The sequence below is a fragment of the Mastomys coucha genome, unplaced genomic scaffold (genome assembly GCF_008632895.1).
Source record: "Mastomys coucha isolate ucsf_1 unplaced genomic scaffold, UCSF_Mcou_1 pScaffold14, whole genome shotgun sequence".
NCBI lineage: Eukaryota > Metazoa > Chordata > Mammalia > Rodentia > Muridae > Mastomys > Mastomys coucha.
In genome coordinates this window covers 94,168,971-94,188,820 of record NW_022196896.1, presented here as the reverse complement: position 1 = coordinate 94,188,820, position 19,850 = coordinate 94,168,971, and the positions used below count along the sequence as shown (strand labels likewise).

General features: G+C 34.9%; 1 protein-coding gene across 4 annotated transcripts in view; it reads left to right on the top strand.

Moving 5' to 3' along the window:
- The window catches only part of Erbb4 (erb-b2 receptor tyrosine kinase 4), a 1,021,671-nt gene that overhangs the window by 964,112 nt on the left and 37,709 nt on the right, over positions 1–19,850 (top strand). For all 4 annotated transcript variants that reach the window (XM_031367819.1, XM_031367817.1, XM_031367820.1 and 1 more), the window contains exons 21-25: positions 8,975–9,130; positions 11,168–11,243; positions 13,697–13,843; positions 16,114–16,211; positions 17,768–17,938. In XM_031367819.1, coding sequence (XP_031223679.1) covers positions 8,975–9,130; positions 11,168–11,243; positions 13,697–13,843; positions 16,114–16,211; positions 17,768–17,938 — 648 coding nt within the window. The remainder of the gene's footprint in view (positions 1–8,974; positions 9,131–11,167; positions 11,244–13,696; positions 13,844–16,113; positions 16,212–17,767; positions 17,939–19,850) is intronic.

Genomic DNA, 19,850 nt, shown 5'->3' with positions numbered 1-19,850 from the left:
AATTATATTTGTCTATCTATCTGAGCTTGTGTGAACACTTAATGCAATTCTGAAAGGTAGTGAGTTGGATCACTTATCCAAATATATTTGAATTTAAAACACAATAAAGCATGACAGTATAATCCATGAATTGTGTATTAAAAATAACATGAAACTCAAACCCCATGATAGTATTGCACACATTTTCTACCAACCTATGGGAGAGGATCTCTCAGTTCGAGACTAGCCTGGTCTACAGAGTGAGTTCCAGGACAGCAAGGGCTACACAATGAAATTCTGTCTAGAAAACAAACAAGCAAAATAGCATAAATCTCCACATAAAGCAATATGCTCAACATTAAATGAAGATATAAAGGGGAGATTGGAAGGATCAACATAAGAAACAAAAAACAAAACAAAACAAAACAAAAAAAAAAACAAAAAAAAACCCAGCATGGATTGTTTCCATAGATGAAGGAATGGAATCTGAATAAAAGAATGTAGGGAAAGTATGATGGTAGTATTTGTGTATTATAGAGTAAAGTAAGCTTTAAAAAATTCTATCTGTCAAAGATCCTGATAAAAGGACATGGGGTATTACACACATTTCCTGTAGAAAGCAGTCTCTGATACAGGTTTTTATTAGAGAAGGTTTTGGGGGAAGGGTTCTTAGGAATAGCATCTGTTTTAGTGAGAAAAAGTAGTATTGGACAGAGAAAATAGTGAGGTTAAGATAAAATTGTATCTTTTCCCAATTCCATAGAAAATGGAAGAGTTCTTCCAAATGATCCAAAGAGGGATAGCTTTTTTCCTTTTGTGAAAGGGAGATCAACCAAAACAAGAACAGCTCTATTTGTGTTTGTTTTGAGGGGGAGGGGTCAGTGCCTCAAGACTCTTGTAACCAACACTATGAGATAAAAGTGTATCAGTGGGATGGTTTTGAAATGGTTTAAGGAAGGATGCAGCTGCACTTACTACATACAGGAAGGTACTGAGATTGCTTTACTTTTACTAGTTTTAGGAGAAAAAAAATATTGAAGGAGCATAGCTAAAACAAGAAATATGAGAATTAACCATAAGAGCTAACTTGGAATCTACCAAGATACCCATGTGACCTGCCTGATTCATTTCAGAGAAATAATAGATAGCATGAATAGATAAATAGCATATATATGTACACATATACACACACACATATATATGCATATATACATATATGCATATATATATATGGAGAGAGAGAGAGAGAGAGAATGGGCCATGCAAGTCACCTCTCAAGACTGCTAAGTTTCAGTTGGCTACTTTCTTTTCCTTATTGGGATTAACTATATTTTCAATGAAAAGAATGAATTTGAGGTTATGTATTTGTTGGACAGATTCATCTTAGAATATTGAATATTCTAAGTATTTTCATTATGTGATGCACCTGAATCATCAAGATAATCTAATAGGGAAGAGAAGGGAGACAGACAGATGACATTTGAAGAGATTGAATTCACTTTCCTAGTGCGTAGTCATCATTTATTTTGGTTGTCTGGTATCTTAAGTTTAGGATGAGTCTAACTTATTTTTATGAGAGTATATTCAAGTCCCTTACCAAATAAACATTTGAAGAGAAATGTCCATTCTACCTATTTCTATTGCTGGACTTTCTCAGCCCTGCAGTATTTGAATAATAACACAGAGACATTAACTTTTATCAAAACGTGGGCATTAGCTTAGGCTACCTCCCAGCTATCTCGTCTAAGGTAATAAACCTGATGATATTAGCCTATATCTGCCATGCAGCCCCTTACTTCTCTCTCACTCTGGGCATGTTTGACCTCCTCTGTGTCACACTGGGGAATCTTCCTGCACTTGATTCTTCCCACAGTCCCTATCTTTGCCCGGAAGTCCAGCCTTCCCTTTTCTGCCTCAATCTTTATTAAGCCAATCAAAAGTGAGGCAGGTGATGAGTCATGAGAATAACAATACCAACATCCAGATAATACTCAGTTCTCTCTGTGTAGAAATCAACCATCAGATAATAAAAAGGCAAGCTTTAGACAATATACAAAGATGTTACCCCAATGTATTTCCTACTCTCTTTGTCTAGTATTGGGCTAATATTTAGTATTTAAGAATAGCTATATTTAATAATTCCTTCTAAATTAAAAAAAGTGCTAGATGTAGCATCAAAGATAATTTAAAACATTCTGTCATGTTTATAGTTTGTATAAAACAAATACCTATGACTATATGCTATTTAGCAATATGCCAACAAATTCTACCCAACAACCTTCCATTCTGTGCACTTTCTACCACAAACCTAGTGGATGAAAGACTCCCCACTTGGCTTATTCTCAGAACATCTACAGTTTCCACTCAATGCCCAGTTGGGATACATTAAGGGACTTCACAGTAAAAGTTCCCTTTCTTTTATTTAGCATGCTCATATCTTTAGCCCTACTAGGAGCAAACATTATAGCTGATGCTTTCATTCTAAGAATTGCTTTTAAAGGAGAGATGGAAGAAAGGAGAGATTTTCATTGGATGTTAGATTTCCCAAAGTTTCCTGTTATGTAGAGAGATTTGGGTTATTAGAATATTTTGTTATTTTGTGGTTTTGCTCACTCCAGAGATTAATGCCTGAGAGCTGACTGCAGACTGAAATTTTTAGCTCCACACATGTGTTTGCTGAAATTGTTGCATGGAAAATATAAGAGAAGCAAATATTTATTGTCGCAAATAGTCTCTGATGATTTCCTTTCACTTCCTGCAGCTGGGCAGTATGTATTTCTACATTTAATAGATACATAATAATCACCCATTTTAGCTAGATGGCTGTGACTCAGACGTCTCAAGATGGAAAAGAAGGTCATTTCCAGGTGCTCATCTATGGCAGCAATTCTAAAATTAAGTCTTTTGTTAATTTTACCTTCAGAGAAACAGTTCATGGAATTGATTTTAAACCAGACATTAAAACTTAAATTAAGGGCTGTGGTGGTGCACATCTTTGATCCCAGCACTTGGGAAGCAGAGGCAGGCAAATTTCCGAGTTCGAGGCCAGCCTGGTCTACAGAGTAAGTTCCAGGACAGCCAGAGTTATACAGAGAAACCCTGTCTCAAAAAACCAACCAAACAAACAAACAAACAAAACAAAACAAAACAAAAAAAACTTAATTGTAAGAAAATTGTCTCTTGGATTTTCGTATCAAACTGTAATTTCAAAAATCTAAAGTCAAATTTTACCTTTTACCCCGTTAGCTGTATTTTCCTATTAATTAATTTATGTGGTTTATATTCTGATCAGTTTCCCTTCCCTCCTCTCCTCACAGTCACTCTTTCTCACCTCCCACCTACCCATCTCCCCCTCTATTTCTTCTCAGAGGAAGGGCTGCCCTCCTCCATTTCCATGCATATCAGCCCATCTTGACATATCAAGTTGCAGTAGGACTAGGCATGTCTTCTACTGAGGCTAGACAACACAGTCCAAATAGAGGACTGGGATATAAAGACAGGCAACAGAGTTAAAAGCAGCCCCTGCTCCAGTTGTTAAAACCAAGCTACATATTTATTACATATGTGTAGAGATTCTAGGTCCACCCCATGCATGCTCTTTGGTTGATGATTCGGTGTCTGTAACTCCCCACTAGCCCAGGTTAGTTGATTCTGTAGGTTTTCTTGTGATGTCCTTGACTTCTCCAGCTCCCTCCAACCTTTATTACCCTCTTCTGCAAGATTTGTATTTTGAGAAAGCTTGAAATAAGTCAGCTTTCTAACTGCAGCAAACAAGGGACCATGGGAGATGGGGCAACTCTTCACAGTTTGGATAAAATCCGATTTGTATGACTTCGGTAATGAAGTCAACAAAACATGGCTAAATCACATTTTCCTAACATACTCTTTTGTGCTCTGTGATGGGGTGAACAGTTTGATCATTTTATTAACTCACAGAAAGCATCTGTCAGCATCAAAAACTTTCATAGCTATCTTACTTGTGACCTTTATTTTTAGAAAGTTTCTGAAAACCATGATATGCTTATGAAGAACACAAAACCTTTAATATATTTTCTAATAAATTTTATCCTTATATAATAACTTTGAGACTGAAACACTATTAAAATGAGATTTTGAATAGTAATAATTCTGAAATTTGTACCTATACATTAATCATGGTGGGTAGTTTTAGGGTATTTATATCACTGCAAATGTTTTTCAAATGCCCACTGTGCCTTATAGATTTATTTGTAATGGGCAGGTGAACTTACTGAGAGCAATGTTTGCCTAACTAAGAATTGTTGGTGTGGCGTTGGTGGTATAGTGGTGAGGATAGCTGCCTTCCAATTGAGAATTGTTGATAATTATCTGTGGCACACTGATGAGAGTTTGCATGTTCTACAGTTACAAAAACCACTTACTAAAGGCTTTATATATGCCATTTAGTTGATCTTCACAATAAGCTGTGCAATATCCTTATATAAAAACATGGAGAATGAAACATTATTAAAATGAAAACTTGAATAGTAGTAATTCTGAAGTACATATTAATAATAGGTATATTTCAGGGTACTTGTATCACCATAATACTTGTCTAGTGTAAAATGTACTATTGTGTCTCTTTAAAGGGGAGGGACATGGTGACAGAGAGATAAAGCTGTTTGCCCAAATCACATATTTCGAACTTTAAAGAGCTAGGGTTTGAACCATGCAATTGTCTTTAGAATTTATATTCAGATTCAATCCTCCATTTTCTATACAATATGGCCTAAGCAAACTTAGAATCTCAAAATTTATATATTTAAAAGTTTCTAAATAGTAAACAACTTTGTAATTTAGTTACATGTTAAATACAGTACTTCTTAAATGTCAATCCAATGCATTGTTCATGAAATTCACATAAATCTTTAAGAATATTTTTCTTTGCAACAGTGCATTTTATGAAGCTGTAAGTCTTAACCTATGTTTGTTCATTTCTGTGTGCCCTGAATTAAACATGCTGGTTTTGGAATCTTAGCCAAAGGGATCCAATCCCTCTTCTATCACGTATTAGTTAAAAAACTTGGACCTAGAAACATGGTCTCTGTTAACCTTGGCTTTATCATATTTCTTTTAGAAGAAAAATAGTGCATGGTTCATAAGGTTACATTGCCTCACTGTTATGGAAACATTTTATTTAGCACCTAACATGTTTAAAGTGTGCAGAGTTCGTAGGAGCTGTGGTGTGGATGTTCTCATTATGCTCTCTCCAGAGCTGGCCAGCCGAGGTCATGGCAGAAGCTCCAAGCAGCGGACAAGGTTTCATTTCCAGCCAGTGTGGTGTCGTCTTATGATGAACAAACACTCATCATTCACCCTCCACTTCCAGGGACATCATTGTGCTTAGTTGTGTCACACTCACTTCTAGTAATTATCTGTCTTCTGAGTTGCATCCCGCTCATTCAAAGAATAATTTTATTTTGAAAGAATTTAGCAGAAATTTTGACTCTAATGAGCTCTTCCAGTCAGAAAAATGCTGTATTGTGGGAAACCTTTTATAAGTAATCCAAAGACAATTCCACACTTTAATTCTGGGTGGGAAAGCAGAATTAAGGTGGGAGCTGGAGCTAATGACTTAGAAGTGTCTATCTGCACAGTGATGCTTCAGAGCGGCAAGCGACCATACAAATGCATTTTGATAATTTAGTAACAGCATATGCTTCTGTTATTAGTAGTACTGATTTTTGTCAAGTACACAGGGAAAACTATATAGATTGCTGTCTGGCTTTCAGAATTGAGTTTTCATTACTTTGATGAAAACATTCTTTTTCCTGACAATTGATAGTAAGATTCAAGTAACATGCTCTATTATTGTAAAATAAAATATGCCAAAGAACTTTTAGAGTTTTCAAACCTTTCTGTTTATCATAGAATGTGTCATCTCAAAAGTGTCTTAGGGCATAGAAGTATAACTTAGCAGCTAGTGAACACATACTATCCTTGTAGAAAACATGATCCCAAGCACCTATATCGAGTAGTTCACAACCATCTGCAACTCCATTTTCAGGAGATCTGATGCCCTCTTCTGACCTCTGTGGGCGCCTGCATACATATGTGCATGCACATAAGTAAAATAAAATCCATCTTTAAAATCAAAGGTATTGTAGTCAATATGACTGCTATAACAAACTAGTACAAATCAAGTGGCTTATCCATAATAAAAATTTCATGATATTTAAAGATGGCAAGCAATTTGGTTCCAATGATGTGCTTCCTAAACATAACTATACTTACTGTGATTGCACTCAGAGATTTAAATTTGTTATTCAATGAGAGTTATATATTTATCAGAGACAGACAGACAGACAGACAGACAGACAGACAGACAGACAGACAGAGGGGAGGGGGGGAAGTTTGAGAAATGTGTAAGTTAGGGCTGGAGATATAGATCAGCACTTAAGAACACCCATTCCTCTTACACAATACCCAGGTTGAGATTCCAACACTTATATGACAATTCAAAGCCATCTGGAACTCAAGTTCTATAAAGTTCAATGCCTTTTTCTAGACTCTGCACAAATATACTAACAGGCAAAATAATCATACATATAAATTAAATAAATAAACATAAAAGCCCTTAAATACATAAACTGTATTTTCTTCTGAATCTTACTTAATTGGAAGAATAACTATGATTTAAAAAAAAAAAAAAAGGAAAAAAAAGAACCAAAATCACTCTCCTTTTCTCTTATTCAATTGCCAAGGAAAGACCTTTCAGTCTGTAACTATGCCGTGAAATTAAAAGACGACTTCCTGATCACAACATTGTAGAACATAAAATCCAGGAGTCAAGACTCACATCACGTCCATGTGCCTTTTGGATCTCTAACTGTTGTAGCCTTTTGCTTATCACTGTCCCTCTCCATGTGTTATTCTTCAGAGGGGCAGAATGGTTTGCCTTGGGCCAAGCGCACATGTTAGTTATTCTCTCTGACTGTTCTTGTTCCCTCTGCCCAAACTCTTTCCCTCCAAGGCTTATCTTGCTCTGGGTACCTCTCTCAAGTCTCTCCTCTCATGAATACTTGCCACACTGTTCCTCAAAATACAGCTTTTCTTAAATGTCGTATGTCCTCCTTGCCATATGCATCATTTTTTTAAAATTTATTTCTACCCGCTTTAGTAATTCGCTCTGTCATCCTTTAATGTGAAGAACTTATCCAAGTCTTTTCTCACCTCCCCAGTATCTAGCATGGTGGGCAGAGCATAATGTGTGCTACTGTGTACATGTAAATCTAAGTATCAGTACACTGACAACATATTCGCTGTGTGCTGCTATGTAGGTAGTCATAAAGGAAGTGATTTGTTTGTTGTTTGTTTGTTTTCAAGACAGGGCTTCTCTGTGTAGCCCTGGCTGTTCTGTAACTCACTCTGTAGACCAGGCTGGCCTCGAAATTAGAAATCCGCCTGTCTCTGCCTCCCAAGTGTTGTGATTAAAGGCGTGCAACACCACTGCCAGGCTGGAAATGATTCTTTTAAATGAATATATTTTAAAAGGAAAAGAAGTATTTGAATGGATGTGAAAATATCGTCTCTAAGGAAATAAGCTTATTTAACTCCAGTCCTCTAAATCCTACAAGAACTGTATGCTGTCAGATTTACCTTAATTTTGGAATATCCTACCTCACGTCCTAGAACAGTCCTACTTAGGAAAGAGGGCAAAAATCCCATAAATACCACTTGTGAGTTGACTTCAGAAAGCACCAATAAATGTGTTGTCACCCAGCTGTTGACTGATTGGACCATCTGAGATTCTATCTCCAACAGTTGTGTTTGATGGGCATTTCTGTGGAGGCTGGCTCCTGAAGCTCTCTGCAGCAATCTCCTCTTTCCACTACATCGGGTATATAGTTCATAATGTTTTGACCTATGTGATTTATGTGTCTGTTTTCCACGGCTTTTGTTTTGATATCAGAAACCATTAATCCTTCAAAGCTGTGCAGTTGTAATGCTAACTGCCAACAGCAATGATTTGTAATTGGAATGAGAATGTGCTTCGGCCCTTTTATAATAAGTCTAATTTGCTTTCAAATGACCACATTTTACTGCTGAGGAAAAAAATCAAATATACAATTTATCTTAATTCCTCAATAAAAATCATGGTCACACCTATCTCAGCTAAACCTGAGCTTTCTTACCTTGCCATTATGTAAACATTTTATATATGATACAGCAACACTATCTTCCTGCTTGCTAAAATATAACTAAGAAACAAATTATTATTTCTGTGGTCAAAATTCTTATGAATTTCTATCAAGATAAACATTTTGGTGTGATATAAAAAGCAAGCTTTCTCTCACACCATCTCATCTCATTAGTAATCAGCTATAAATTTTATTTTTAATTTCCCTGTGTGGTTTTATGAAGATAACATATTAAAGGCTAATTTGTGGGTCATTATAAACTATGTACTTTCACTTGTGAGCTCCTATAATGACAACTAATGTCATAAAAGCCTTTTATTTGAAATTAGACTTTCATGAACCCCCAGGGTATCCTTTACTCTGTGTATAAAGAGTAAAGCAATATAACTCTTCCATCTTTAGAGACACTTTGAAGATGATTTTGGTGCAATCAAACCTGGAATGGAAGGTCTTTTAGTTATGGATAGCTGTGTTTATTTGGAATGACTGTGTAGGAGGAAGATGACACTAAGCAAAAATTATAGAGAAGAAAATGTTGAAGAATCAACATCAGATCAGTCCAAGTATATGTTAGCTTATCTACTAAGACAGCTGCACACCTCACTAATGAAGTGCTGGCAAAAGGATATCAAGTCCCCCAAAACTAGGTATATATTTCATGCTAAAACTTATCTGTGGTTTGCCCCACTCCCACAACAAATTTTATTTTATTTTATTTTATTTTTACTGTATTCAGGATTCTGCCTTCCCTTTGAGAGATGAAGTATTCCATTTTATAACATGAAAAACTTCAGACTCTAAGTGACTCCCTTTGTCGAACCTGATTTGTTTTTCAGGGAATGATGTACCTGGAAGAAAGACGGCTTGTTCATCGGGATCTGGCAGCCCGCAATGTCTTAGTGAAATCTCCAAATCATGTTAAAATCACAGATTTTGGACTGGCCCGACTTTTGGAAGGAGATGAAAAAGAATACAATGCTGATGGTGGCAAGGTAGGTGGAGCTGAGAGCAATAGCTCTTGAAAATGTACTAACATATCTCTTTATCTCCCATAGGAACAGCAGTGTGATAATTCGTAGAGACAGAATATGAACCTTTAACACAGGGCTGCAAAGATTGTCTCATTCATCCTGAGACTAAAGAGCTATTACAGAATGGCAGTTTCTTATGTACCACTTAGAAATTTGGGTACTACCAACAATCATAATTCATATGAAAGCTAACCATTCTTGGGTCTACTTTCTTTAACACCAAAAATGATACCTTGTGATGATCCAATAGAGTTGGTTTGATTTCACTTATAACATAGTGAATGATTTACTTACATTGCTGGTCACTTTTCTGTACATTAGAATACAAGCTAAGCCACTAATGTTGAAGATTGGACCCAGTTACATCCTCAGCTATGCTTTCCAGCTCTCTAACTCCAACGTTGCCTGCCAACTGTGTTTCTGCATATCTCCCTCTCCAAACGGTTTCACATATGCCTTAGTTATAGATCTTTTACTTACTGATTAAGCCACACTCTTCACTAATTAATTTGGGAAGTTTGTATGTGAAGATCTATCTTCTTAATTAAAGAGAACTGTGTGAGACCAGATCAATGACACAAGCCCAAAAATTCTTAATCTCTGTTGAACTATGAAGTTATGATATGAAAAGGTTATTTATATAAATGTGAATCTGTTAATTGTATACCTTACTTTTCTATCATAAGAAAATATTTACAATAATAAGCTTCTAAATACTTGGAACTGATTCACCCTAGGAATTTAAATAATTGTATATATTCGAATGTTACCAAAAAGTAAGATAACAAAATTGTATAAAATATAAAAATTTTAATTTTGAGAAATTATCTGACCTATTCCCAATTTTGTCAGCCTATTTCTGTCTCTTTACTACCAAGAGCAGTGGTTGAAAAAAAATCACAGCTTTGAAATTTTCAACAGCATTTCTCAGAAATGGTAGTCTATAAATCATATGACTTTACCCATCTTAAGAACATGCAACTGCAAAGTTTGTCTAAAGCAAGATTCATTATCGCTTTAAATGCCTAGTCACCATTAAGTCTTTATCAAGCCACATATGATTTAAACTTACTTCTGTAACACGGTGTCCATACTCCATAAAGTCTGCTAACTCCTAGCCTATAGGGAAATTACTTTCAATGTGTCTTCTGTTCCCTTTCGGTGAATCCCATGATTCTGTCATAGAGTTACCTTGGCGTCACCTTGGTGAGCAGCCAACCTCATGATTTCAAATGCCCATTTAGTTTTAAGCTTTCAACTGCAAAGTAGAAATGTTTATCTTTATTCCATAGAATCTAATTATAGCCCCAGCTACATACCGCTGCCCTTTGAGTTGAAATGTATTCTGCTGACCCATCACCCACAGGGGATGTGGGTTGAGTTGTTTTTCTTGTAGAGATGATGGATTTGTGCTGATCCCCTCACATTCCTTTATATTCTGAGCTCCTATTTCGAGAATGGTACATATTTTCAATTCTGCTTTACCAAGGCAAGGGAGATCATTTGTGACCGAAGAACAAAGCAAAGCTAACTTTGGAATTCATTATTTTAGACAATTTAGTGACCAGAAGAGGATGTCGGGGCAACTAAATAAACAATTGATCACATCTGTGGCCAAAACTGTATTTGAGAGAGAAACGAGATCACTGAAACTGAAGGAGTCTCACTTTTGACAAAGCACTGTGTAGAAAGATTGTCAGATTTTATAATGTCAGGCATAATATCAGATCAAAATTTAGAAACTAGACTTTAAAAAATATATAAAGTGGTTTCCACTCCTAATTTTCTTTGTATTATGAAGCTTTAAAATGTGTCCTTTGGTTAATTTATTAAATACAAATTTGAATTCATTTGTTCCATATCTTGAAATATACATAGCAATATACACATTCCATCAAAACTATAATTGAGGTCAGTCCAGAGACTAGCATCTAAGAAATATTTTTAAAAGATGATTTATTGTGTAATTTTAATAATTTACTTTTTATATTTTTATAGATGCCGATTAAATGGATGGCTCTGGAATGTATACATTATAGGAAATTCACACATCAAAGTGATGTTTGGAGCTATGGTAAATATCTTTGTAAATTTGTCCTTCTAAAGCAACATAAATGTTTTTCTCATCCAAAATAGATAAAGTCACCTGTTGGTAGTATTTATTAGAAACCATTACTGAGAAACTTGATTCCCTAAAGGAATGGTCTCTCATTTAAAAAAAAAAATCATAACCCAAATCACAATTTTATCTGTCTTTTTTGTGATTTATCTTGTTCTTCTAAATCTAAAACATATAATATCACTACTATGTTTTCTTCTATGAGCTTTGGTTTGAGAGTAATTTGTCTGATTGATCTATTCATTCAGACACACACACACACACACACACACAACCTGACCAACATTAGGAATAACTTCTTAGCATCTCATGGCTTTGATTTACAACAGCTACTTAGTCATAAAACTCTGGAAATAATCAATGTTACCAGGGTAAAACAAAAACAAAGTATTTTTTTCCTTAAAGGAATATGTATTCTAATGGTAGAAAATATACTGGTTATTGTGACAACAGTAAACAATTAATAAACATAATGAAGTAGCAGTTGTTAAGGTAGTAAGAAAAGAACACTGTTAATTGTAGCTTGGAGTTTCATTTTAGAATGGCAAAAATGAAGTTTGAATGAGATGAAAGTGAGAGATTGATGTTTATGGTTAGAATATTATTTCATCATTTTGAAGTCAGTTGTCAAGGTGAACTAGCTAGCAGCATGTCTGTCTTTACAATTTTATCCCCTTGTAAATTATAAGATGAGATCAATACTTTGTCTAAGTTTAAATATATCATGGGAAACTAGTATTAACTTAATAAATACATTCAATTGAATAAAAACAAATGCCTCTAGGCCAGTAAGATATTGCAGAAGGTAAAGGAGCTTACTGCCAAGCCTTATAGAGTGAGTTCAATCCCAGATCCCAGGTGGTGGAAGGAGAAAACCAACTCTTTCATGTTATCCTCTGATCTCCAGTCATGTGCTGTAGCATGTGCAGATACTCGCAATTACACACACCCCATAAATAAATTTATGTAGAAGGAAAAAAAAACACAACCCCTGGTGTTAGTGCTCATTTTTAACTTGATATTACCTTTTGAAACAGCAAACATAGTTACATGACTTAATAAAATGTTTCCTGTGTTTGTGTGTCATATGGGTCTGTGTGTATGTATGCATGTATGTATATGTCTATGTATGTATTCATGTGTGTATATATGTATGTATATATGCATATTTGTATATTATACTGTGGTTACTTGCATAAAAAGAGTGATCAGTATTTTCTCAGCCTTCCACTGAATTGGAAATATTAGCTTTTTGAGCAGCTAGCTCTTGATGTAAGAAAGGATTTAGGGAATGTCAATCTGTTGAAATGTGTCACTAGTTGTCCATGTATGCGACACTAAAAAAATTATAAGGTGTAAATATTAACAAATAATCCAATAAGTATTAATGATTCTATTCTGAAGGATAATTTGAAGTTTACATATTTTTGTTTTGTTTTGTTTCCAAGCTATAGTGACTGACATATACCAGGTTAAAGTAAATAAGCATTGCAGAGATATTAAAAGAACCTAGCTCCAATTACTCAATTTTATACTAATGTTTATCTATGTATGCATAAATCGAGACTCATGTTGTAACACAATCATAGCTATTTCTGTTTTTAAAGTATTCTGGTCTGAGGATAAAACTCAGTGATAGAGAATTTACCTACTATAGTAAAGAAGTAATCTCTGCCGTAAGGCTATTTTTGTTCTTGGTTTTGTTTTACTCTTATTTTTGCCTGTCATTGCTTTAGTGATGCCAAAAAGTCATTTCCTTAGCTTGGAAATAAGCTGCCCTTGATTTCTTCATTTCTCTTTCCTATGGATACCCATTCCTATGTGTTCTGTCTTCCATATGGATTGATCCTCATGCAGACTCCTGTATGTGCTCAGTAAATTGCTTTACACCACTTGTTTTCTTTGTGTTAGCTGAACAGTGAGCCACAAGGCTTTACCATGACAACAGCCACCTGCAACCATCTGCAACCCCCAGCTCTGCCTTTTATGACGTTTCCCACCAAGGAACAAATTTAAAAATTAAACCATGTCAGGCTTTTCCTGAAATTGCATTTATTTGGCATTAAACACATGCATACAGTAAAGACATTGTATCCTGGATTTTAATGTTTGTGAAACAATTTTCATCTATAAGCATTAGCCTTACCATTAGGTACAAATGGGGAGGCTTGGTTTAAGTTCTGGCATCTACTATAAATCTTTCCTCCTATGCATTAAAAATTCCAAGACAATAGTGAAAGAATTTATACTGCTACTTGTCCCAAGAGAGTTTAACATTGGAATTATGGCAGTGAGTGAAAGAACATGAGGAGCTACTTTTAAGTTTCAACAGTTTGCTTTGTAAAAGAGTAACTTTATAGGTGTTTATTCAAATTGTTTGCTTATGTGAGAATTATATTTCCAACTAGGTGTCACTATATGGGAACTGATGACCTTTGGAGGAAAACCCTATGACGGAATTCCAACCCGAGAAATCCCTGATTTATTAGAGAAAGGAGAGCGTTTGCCTCAGCCTCCCATCTGCACTATTGATGTTTACATGGTCATGGTCAAATGTAAGACAGGAAAATAATTTTATCTACCTGAACCATCATTCTTAATAAAATAAAAGTTTAGATTGTTTTTTTACCTGCAAAATGTTTCTCTGCATTGCTAAATATAGTAGCAAGAATATTTATGATTACAGAATGTAAATACATGTTTGTTGTAATTATTATTATGAGGTAATAGTATGCCTCTAAGCTACAAAGTAAAAATGATGCCGTTCTTACTCTTATAATTTTTAGAATATCTGTACCCTTCAAAGTTTGACATAAAGAGAGATAATTACTTATAAGAATGTTAGTAATATTAATGTTAATCTTTATGGGAAAACAGCTAAACATCACTGATAGCCTAAAAATGAATTAAAGTGGATATAGGCTTAATTAAACGTAGGTTAGCAGAGCAGGTTGGGAAATCAGAAGAGACGAATCCACAACGAAGTAAAGATTAAAATGTTTACTTTTTTTAATTTGATCATTTGCTTACATCTAATGTTCTTACTTTTCTTTCCACCCCATACTCCAGGCACATATGTATTATAAATGTGTTCTGGAAGCCTAGACCCTTAATTTTAATAGAATTAAAGAAGTCTCTGGGGTTTCTGACTTAATTTAAGTGAGATTAACAGGCATCCATCTCTCTTGTACAATCTAAGGTTCTCCAGTTTTGATTTACACAGGGTTAAAGGAAGACACGAAGTGGTGAAGGTGAATAAGCATTTTATTAATAAGAGACTCAGAGACTCTGGGCCCAGGCCTTCTCATATTTATATTCATGACATGTGTGATCTATTCTGACAGGAAGGAAAGAAATAAAAAAATGCTCCTTGCAGTGCAGGTCAGCATGCCCTTTTCTCTAAGCATAGTTCTATTTACTCAATATTTAGTTAGGGAGAAACAAATATCTCATGCTGAAGTTAACCTTTTGTGGCTCTAGTAGCTTTGTCATTAGCATCTTGGCATTAACAAGCATTTTTTTTTTTAGATGAATACCCATAAGATGCAGAGTACTTGAGCTTAAGAGAGGTGATACAAAGGATGCATAAGATGAGACCCAAAGGATTTCCAAAACAAGAATAAAAATTAACTCCACAGAAATAAAAGAATTCTGTATTAGATCAGTCCTTGTTTACTCAACGACCTGGAAGAAAGCTTAAAAACATCCCTATGTCATATGATAATTTGATCCCATAACCAGCCTCAGATGTGATCTGAATACCCCAATGTGAAGATGGAAAGGCAGGCAAGCATTTTGCCTTATTAGACAAACCATATACAGAGTTTCACCTTTGTTTTTCTCTCTTCCCCTGGAGAGTTTATGCTTTGGAAAGAGATCATTTGGCAACGCAATCAAAGTGAGCTGGGTGCTGTTATTCTTGTCATCTCATCAGCTAAACAGAGCATAGGCAGTTAAGATCCATTTCATCTGAACTCCCAGCTAAAGAAGACTACCTACCTTGAAAGTAGTATTTTTATTCTGGGAAAGCTAATTCTAAGATAAGCGTAATGAGTATTGTTGAACACACATTATAAATCATGTTGCGTTCTCCTTCCAACCAGGAACAAACCTGCCAAAAGGAGCTGCTTTCAAATTCCCCATCTTCAATCTTTTGTACCATGGTGCTATGACAAGCAAATATTTTCTACCATGTATTCTTGATCTGAAACTTCATTTTCTATCTCCGTAGCAATCAAACAGTGCTTTAAGGACATTGTCTTAATGCTCCAAAACAAGAACAACAAAATCTGAGGTTCTAAATTTTCCATAATTAGCTTAAAAGATATTCTCTAAGCCAAAAAAACATTTAATTTGAATCAGAATGAAAATTGGGAATCATGTAGAAATCAGTCAGCAGTTAGGAGCTTGTGTTGCTCTTGAAGAAGACACAAGTTTAGATTTCAGTACCTGCGTTAGGAAGCTCACTACCTCCTGTAACTCCAACTTCAGGTGATCTGATGCCCTTTTCTGGCTTCTGTGGGTACCTGCCCTCATGTGCAAATGGAAATATAATTAAATGTAGTCAAATTTTAAAAAATTATTATTTTATAGTATATTGCATTCCATAACAAATATCAATTAACTGAGTTACAATTTGATTTGCTTCTTTAGTTTTATTTTGCAGAATAATATATATATGTATATGTACATATACATATATATATATATATATATATATATATATATATATATAAAATTACATTTTGCCCACAATTCCTCAGACTTTAGCCTCACTTTCTCCAAGTACAGATTCACTAACATTTTACTGTGTATTCATCTCCAGGTTGGATGATCGATGCTGACAGCAGACCTAAATTCAAAGAACTGGCTGCTGAGTTTTCAAGGATGGCTAGAGATCCTCAAAGATACCTAGTTATTCAGGTTAGTTGTTTCGATGTTGCTTTTAAGACTCTGTAATAACAACCTCTATCTGAACTTTGCAACTTGGAAAACATCCAAGAATAAAGTGACCATGTGAAAGAACTTGTGGTTCATGAATCTGAATATGGTTCTAAATACATCTAGGAGACAAAGCAGGCTCAGAAAGGCAAATGTTACATGCTCTCTCTCATATGTATAACCTACATGCACACATATACACATACACATGGTATAGGCCACAAACCTAGAAAGAGATCATTAGAAAGGAAAAAGAGGATTCAAGGGAAAAGTAAACTAGAAAAGAGACTAATATAATACATATGAAATAGAAATAGACAGACTATTTCAGAAGGAAAGGACTTGAGTAGCCAGGAGAGAGAAGTATCAGAAGATGATAAACCAAAATAATGTATGCATGAACATCCTATCACAACACCATAACTAAACCCATAACTTCATATGTTAATTTTAAAACTATGTGTGGATTGTTTTATTGGGGGAGGTGTATAGTATCTAAGCAATAACTCAATTCAAATGAATTGATGGCTAACTAAACCAAAGAACAACCCAAAAGATATTTAGCATTCAACACTAGAAACCAAGTGGATAGGATTTTTTTTTTTTTTTGAGACAAGGTTTCTCTGTGTAGCCTTGGCTATCCTGGAACTCACTCTGTAAAACATGCTGGCCTTGAACTCAGAAATCCGCCTGCCTCTGCCTCCCAAGTGCTGGGATTAGAGGCGTGTGCCAACACTGCCTGGCAGATTGGTTCATTTAATTAATATAATAATTTCTCTGTGCTGATTTTCACCTAAAGCAGACACAGTTGTACCTTGAAGAGTCTTAATTATCTTTCCTTGCTGAAAGGAAACTTTATCTTTAAATAGACTAACATGAAGACAAAAGCCAAACATTAGACAATAATGGCTTGATTTTTTGTAATTTTCCTACAAATTAATTTTCACAAATTGCCATTATTTATCAAATATAGCAAACTTTGGAAAAGGTAAAACTATTCAAGACATGATAAAGGGAACAAAGCTTAGCAGAGGTTTTTATGTCTTTCACACCCATATATGCTCTATAGGTCACTGAACTGTGATTTTTAAATGTCATCACTTTGACAATGGTGCCATTACACTACAAGACAAACTACAGATGTCTGTCCCAGCCAAGCAGCATAGATGGAACACGTTAAATAAAAACTGTCAATTGCCTCTTATTGTCTGCCTCTTGCACAGTGAAGTGTTATTCTCAGATCTGAAGTAGATTTTACCAACCTTAAAACATGCACAGCGCCTGGATACATTCTTTTGGTTGTTAGTCTTACAATTATCACATTCTTCTTCTATTCCATTCCTTTTTCATACCTTTTATTATCTAACCATAGTACAGGATTCTTTTTGGATGGTAGTTTTGCTAAGACTATTTTTTTTTTTTAACGAGCACATGAATTCTCCAGCCGTTTGATTTTCTACTGTATAAAATGACTGTTGAAATCACATGTTATGGAGGATGGAATGATGATTGTGGTTATCTCATGGGCAATCTTTCAGGGTGATGATCGTATGAAGCTTCCCAGTCCAAATGACAGCAAATTCTTCCAGAATCTCTTGGATGAAGAGGATTTGGAAGATATGATGGATGCTGAGGAATATTTGGTCCCCCAGGCTTTCAACATCCCTCCTCCCATCTACACATCCAGAACAAGAATTGACTCCAATAGGGTAAGATCTAATTATACACAAGGACCGTGATACTTCTGAGAAACAAATTTGTATGCATAATTGTAAAGCATAAAAGTTTCCACATAACTATATAACTTATTATTATAATCCCTATATTAAAAGCACAGGACAGACAAAAAACATGCCAAGCTAACCACAGATAAAGTTAACTTTGGAAGATAAATATGGACAATACAATACATACCCTGAGATATCACCATTTAGATTGAAATTATCTTATTCATCTTAAACATATTTTAATTTCTAAACACAAAGTGATAAAATTTTGTTCATATTGTAATGAAAATTCTTACCTATCAGGCTTTCTACTACTCTTTATTTAAACTATGGTATGCTCTATTAATCAATACAAGTACAACTTTTTTCACTCATTGTAGAAACATTTTTTGGCCAAGTCAATTACAAACATTGAAAAGTATCTGAGGCTTTAAACCACATCAATCACATTTCGAAACTCAGTGAATCTTTACTAAGACATTAGCAGAAGCTTTTGAGAAGAATTTACATTTTAAATATTAAATCCACTTTATGTGAATACGAGTTTTTCACTAAATGCGGTCAAACCCATTTATTTGTTTTTAAAGTCTCACTTTTCAGTACCAGAGAGACAGCACTTATGAGTGTGCAGTGCTTTTACATTAGACTTTAGTTCAGTTCCCAGAATCAAAGTCAGGCAGGTGAAACCCCAGCTCCCTAGAATCAAGTGCCATATTCTTGTCTCTGGGAGCAGCTGTGCTTATGTCCTCAAACATATATACATACATTTTAATAAAATGAACCTTTTTAAATACTTTAGTTAAAAAAAATCAGTTGTCATCCATTCAACACATATTGTCTCTATACAGGAATTGTGAGCATACGTTATAGATTCAAGGAAACCCCATGTAATTCATGCTTTCAGAACATATGCAGGCATCCTGATAGCATGAAGCTGAAAACAACATGGATGTCCATCAACAGATGAATAAATAACAAAAAATGTGGTACATAAACAAAGAAGAATATTAATCAGCTATAAAGAAAAATAAAATCACTAAATTTTCAGAAAATATACTTAAAAATTATAATATTAAAGGAACTAGAAAAGCTCAGAAAGAATAGAAAGAAAGAGAAAGAGAGAGAGAGAAAGAAAGAGAAAAAGGAAGAAAGAGAGGAAGAAAGGAAAAAAGACTTGTGTGTTTTCCATCATATGGGGGCCCTAATCTACAATGTAAACATATATATATTAACGAGATGTAAATGTAGGATAAAATTTAGGAAGGCAATCAAGAGAGGGTAGTATTCAGTGACAAGGAAAGACAGGATACTGGCAAAAGGCCACATGTCATTAAAGAGATACAACATTAAGCGTTTTTCTAGTTTCAACTCCTTCAGTTTTCTTCTCTTTATAGTAGGTAAGTGAATAATAGGAACTTCTGGGTATTGAAGTAACAAGGACCATAAACAAAGTGAATAAATAAGTGAATTGATTACAAAAGTGTAAAACACTTATTAAAGCAGAAATGCTGCCCGGTGGACACCCTAACTGTCTAGAAGAAGCGCACTAACATGTGGAGTTTGGAAATGGTCTAGTGTGTAAGCAGGTTCCTCAGACAAGCTGAATGCTTTCTCTTGTGAGGCAATTAGAAGTACATGATTTTATTAATTTTGCAACATGTCCAGGTTAAGGAAAGAGGTACCGAGACATAGAATTCTCATACAGCTTGCCCAGTACTACATTAAATTATTTCATGGCCATAATCAAGTCTGGAGATATAATGAGTTTAAGTCTACACTCAATTTCTTCCATGCATAAGATGCAAACATGATAGTTAATTGTTTTCTAGAAAGTAACTTTCCCCTTTAGTCTCTTCATCTCAAAGCATTGCCAAGGAAGCACACCAAAACGTCT